Source organism: Papaver somniferum, chromosome 2, assembly GCF_003573695.1.
Source record: "Papaver somniferum cultivar HN1 chromosome 2, ASM357369v1, whole genome shotgun sequence".
In the NCBI taxonomy this organism is placed as follows: domain Eukaryota; kingdom Viridiplantae; phylum Streptophyta; class Magnoliopsida; order Ranunculales; family Papaveraceae; genus Papaver; species Papaver somniferum.
In genome coordinates this window covers 81000833-81004880 of record NC_039359.1, presented here as the reverse complement: position 1 = coordinate 81004880, position 4048 = coordinate 81000833, and the positions used below count along the sequence as shown (strand labels likewise).

Below are 4048 nucleotides of genomic sequence, written 5' to 3'. Positions count from 1 at the left end.
CTTCTCCTTCACCTTGTGACTGAATTGAGTCTGGAATGACCATTTCTTGGTTTAGGCCAAAGTCTTACAAATTGATCTCTCGAATCTAAAAGTACTCCCGTGCAGTGCATTTGTTTAGGGTTGAATTCGTTTCTCATCAACACACCCAAAATTACCAAAAACAGTAGAATCAGTTTTTACCTTCAAACACACGTCACTGGTTTGCTAGAGCTTCTCCAATGGTCATTGTGTGTGCTTCCTATGTGGCAACACAAATAAAACATCCTTAAATTATTTTTCCTTAAAACTAGGGAGAGAAAAAAATCCATCTCCAACAGTATTACATATAACCTCTTTTTTTAATTAGTATAAATTTTATTTTCCATAATTAAGATTTTATTAGAGCTAAAATGGTTAGTTGATATATTAAAGTCAATTCAATTAAGTAAAAGCTGACTAAGATAGTAGACATTGTCAAGGTGAATGTCTAGTTTTAGACATTCACCTTGACAATGTCTACTCAAAATCATCTATACATTAGTTTAAGACATAAGGTTAGAGAATGATTTTAGAAAAAATGGTTATGTATCCTAGGAATTTTGACATTTATCTCCACACACATACCATTGGAGAAGCTTTAAATTTGGGGGTGTAACATTTTCATTTCAATTAATGAAATTTTTTTCTCTTAGTAATTATTAACGTGAAAATAATAATTATTAATAAAACTAGCTAAGCTCTTTTCTAGGTTTCAACGGTCCGCATCAAATCAACAAAAACTTACACTTTCACACTGCCGAAGCTGATGATATTTTTGTGCGTGCAAGTAGTATCTGCTTCATTGATTAACAACTGAATTAGTACAAAGTACAAACTCATCTGGCAATAGCGTGACAAGAAACAAATTCCACTCTTACGAAAACCTAGGAAATAAAACAGCACAACTCCATAACAAGAACATGCCTAGGAAAATAAATGCATACACAAATAAAAAACAACATCTACTGATGTTATAAGCCTACTACAGTACCAAGTCCATGCTAGCTTTAGCTGCAGTTATCAACCACCAAGGACCATGTACGGCTCTCCGACCACTACCTTCACCAGCCATTACCATCACCCTCGTCGGAAGAAGCATGCCTAACGAGCTTCACATATTTAAAAATGAATTATTAACTAAAACATACAGAAGTATCATATATTTCAAAAGGAAAATGTGAAATATGCAAAAACCTTTCTTTTGTTATTTAATAATTTTTTTTATTGGGTATGTAAGTAATCAGGGTCAGTAATTACGGTTAAATCATATTGCTGCAAAAAACTTTAACATCTATAACAATTACCTGGTGGGTTAAGGGCCAGTCTCCTATCAATGTTTCGACATCCCTTGAGGAGCTGGTCCTTTCTCGTCTACCACTTCACTGCCAGTGACTAGTACAACCGGTACTTTTTTGACGACCACTGCACTATCCGTGACGGGTACAGCCGGGACTTTCTTGACGACAACTGCGTTGTCAGTGACTGGAGCGACCGGGACTCTCTTGACGACCAGTGCGCTGTAGGTGACGGGAACGACCGGGACTTTTTTGACGACCACTTTGTTATCGGTGACGGGCACAACCGGTACTTTCTTGACGACCACTTTGCTATTGGTGACTGGTACAACCGGTAACTTTTCGACGACTAATGCGTTGTCCGTGACAGGTACGACTGGGACTTTTTTGACGACCACTGCGTTGTCGGTGACTGGAACGACCGGTACTTTCTTGAAGACCACCGCGTTGTCGGTTTCTGGAACGACTAGGACTTTCTTGACGACCACTGCGCTGTCGCTGACGGGAACGACCGGGACCTTTTTGACGACCACTTCGCTATCAGTGACGGGTACAACCGAGACTTTCTTGACTACCACTGCGTTATCGGTGACAGGTACAACAGGTACTTTCTTGACGACCACTTCGCTATCGGGGACTGGTACAACCGGTACTTTTTTGACGACCACTGCACTGTCGGTGACGGGTACAACCGGGACTTTTTTGACGACCACTACACTGTCAGTGACGGGAACGACTGGGACTTTCTTGACGACCACTGCGTTGTCAGTGACTGAAACGACCGGGACCTTTTTGACGACCAATAGGCTGTCGGTGACGGGAACGGCTGGGACTTTCTTGACGACCACTGCGTTGTCAGTGACTGGATCGGCCGGGACTTTCTTGACGACCAATGCGTTGTTGGTGTCGGGAACGACCAGGACCTTTTTGACGACCACTTCGTTGTTAGTGACGGGTACAACCGGTACTTTATTGACAACCACTTCGCTATCGGTGACTGGTACAACTGGTACTTTTTTGACGACCACTGCGCTGTCGGTGACGGGTACAACTGGGACTTTCTTGACGACCACTGCGCTGTCGGTGACGGGTACAACTGGGACTTTCTTGACGACCACTGCGTTGTCGGTGACGGGAACGACTGGGACTTTCTTGACGACCACTGCGTTGTCGGTGACTGGAACGACCGGGACTTTCTTGACGACCACGGCGCTGTCAGTGACTGGCACCACGGGCACTTTCTTGACGACTACTAAGCTATCGGTGACTGGTACCACCGGCACTTTCTTAACAACCACTGCGTTGTCGGTGACCGGTACTACCGGCACTTTCTTGACGACCAGTGCGCTATTAGTAACTGGTACTACCGGTACTTTTTTCACGACCACTTCACTAGTAAGTGGTACAACTGGTACTTTCTTGACGACCACGTCATTGTTAGTAACTGGTACTCCTGGTACTTTTTGGACGACTACACTATTGGTTAGTGCTTCTTCGGGATATAATCGTGCACATGTAACCTGGAGAAAGAGGGACAGTACCACGAGGTATGCGACACTCTTAAGAAACGCCATATCTCTCTAAGTTGAATGGTTTTAACCTGACTATTAGTTTTACTGAAGCAGACACGATGAACAACAGAGCAAAGTTGTATATGATAGTGATGTGTAAGTACCATTCGAGTTATTGTATTTATAGCCTTTCAACACCTCAAAATTAATACCACCAGCTTGAAGAGTCGGGTAATACTCTTAATTAATACAATTTAACAACAACTTGACCATGTGATTCCTGCAACTCATCGGATAACATCAACACCTTGACCATGTTATTCCTGCAACTCATCACATGCAGTAAAACATTGTTCAAATTAAGATATGTTCGTAACAAGATCAAATCACCCACTAATAGTATCTACAAATAAATTAACTTTACATCTGTAGGAATCTTATAGCAACTTGGTGAATAGTTATACGAGGTTTATAGGTGCTACCTAATATGTCAAAGGCTCCATCTACCTTAGGGTAAGTCCTAACTTAGAAAGGACCATTCGCAGTTTGGAATATTTGTCGTCTTGGTCTGTCAACTTTCTATATGTACATAATTAATACAAGCATATGGATGTAATCTAAACGTACGCACATAGAGAACATGTCAAGTAGGCATTACTTAATAGAGAAAGTAGACACATTACTAGCAAAAAAGAAAAGCTATTTTGTGTTCGATATTGTAATTTGGCATAATATTTGTAGATTGGATATTCGACGTTTATACATTTGTACCAAACCCTCCCCTCATCTTTGGTTCTCGCCTCTCTGCTTTCCTTATGGCTGCTTAAGAAAAATCTACCCAACTAGATTATGCATGCATGTGTATTATGTGCATATATCTCTTTCTAAAAACTTTGTTCCTCCCTTCTTGCCTGGAAAGGACAGAGTCACAGGGGTACCCAGGTCTTAGACGACTGGTGTTTATACAAGAGTAGTGGAGTGAAAATGACCTCAGCGTAATAATGATGCATAAGTTCAACGTTTTAGCGTCCACTATTTGAAGTTTGGCTAATACATGGTCGAGGAACCAAGCCGGCATGACCATAGCATAACCGGAATGCAAATAAGATCACTTAGCTAGCCAAATAAGCCAAGGCATTTCATTACGGTAAGTGGCCCGAAAGAACAACGTTGGCTAAGTATAAATATGTGAAATGCAAATGATGGCCATGCAACATGCATATG

At 41.5% G+C, this 4048-nt stretch overlaps 1 protein-coding gene across 1 annotated transcript; it reads right to left on the bottom strand.

Moving 5' to 3' along the window:
* Positions 1 to 796: 796 nt before the first annotated feature.
* Positions 797 to 2964, bottom strand: LOC113353626 (protein app1-like). Its single transcript, XM_026597163.1, has 2 exons — positions 1323 to 2964; positions 797 to 1127 (listed from the first exon to the last, which is right to left on the bottom strand). Exon 1 carries the CDS (start codon positions 2885 to 2887, stop codon positions 1349 to 1351), a length of 1539 nt encoding a protein of 512 aa, XP_026452948.1. The 5' UTR covers positions 2888 to 2964; the 3' UTR covers positions 797 to 1127; positions 1323 to 1348.
* Between the last annotated feature and the right edge of the window lie 1084 nt (positions 2965 to 4048).

Coding starts and splice junctions, on each gene's coding strand:
- LOC113353626 (XM_026597163.1), bottom strand. CDS start 2,887: ATGGCGTTTCTTAAGAGTGTCGCATACCTCGTGGTACTGTCCCTCTTT.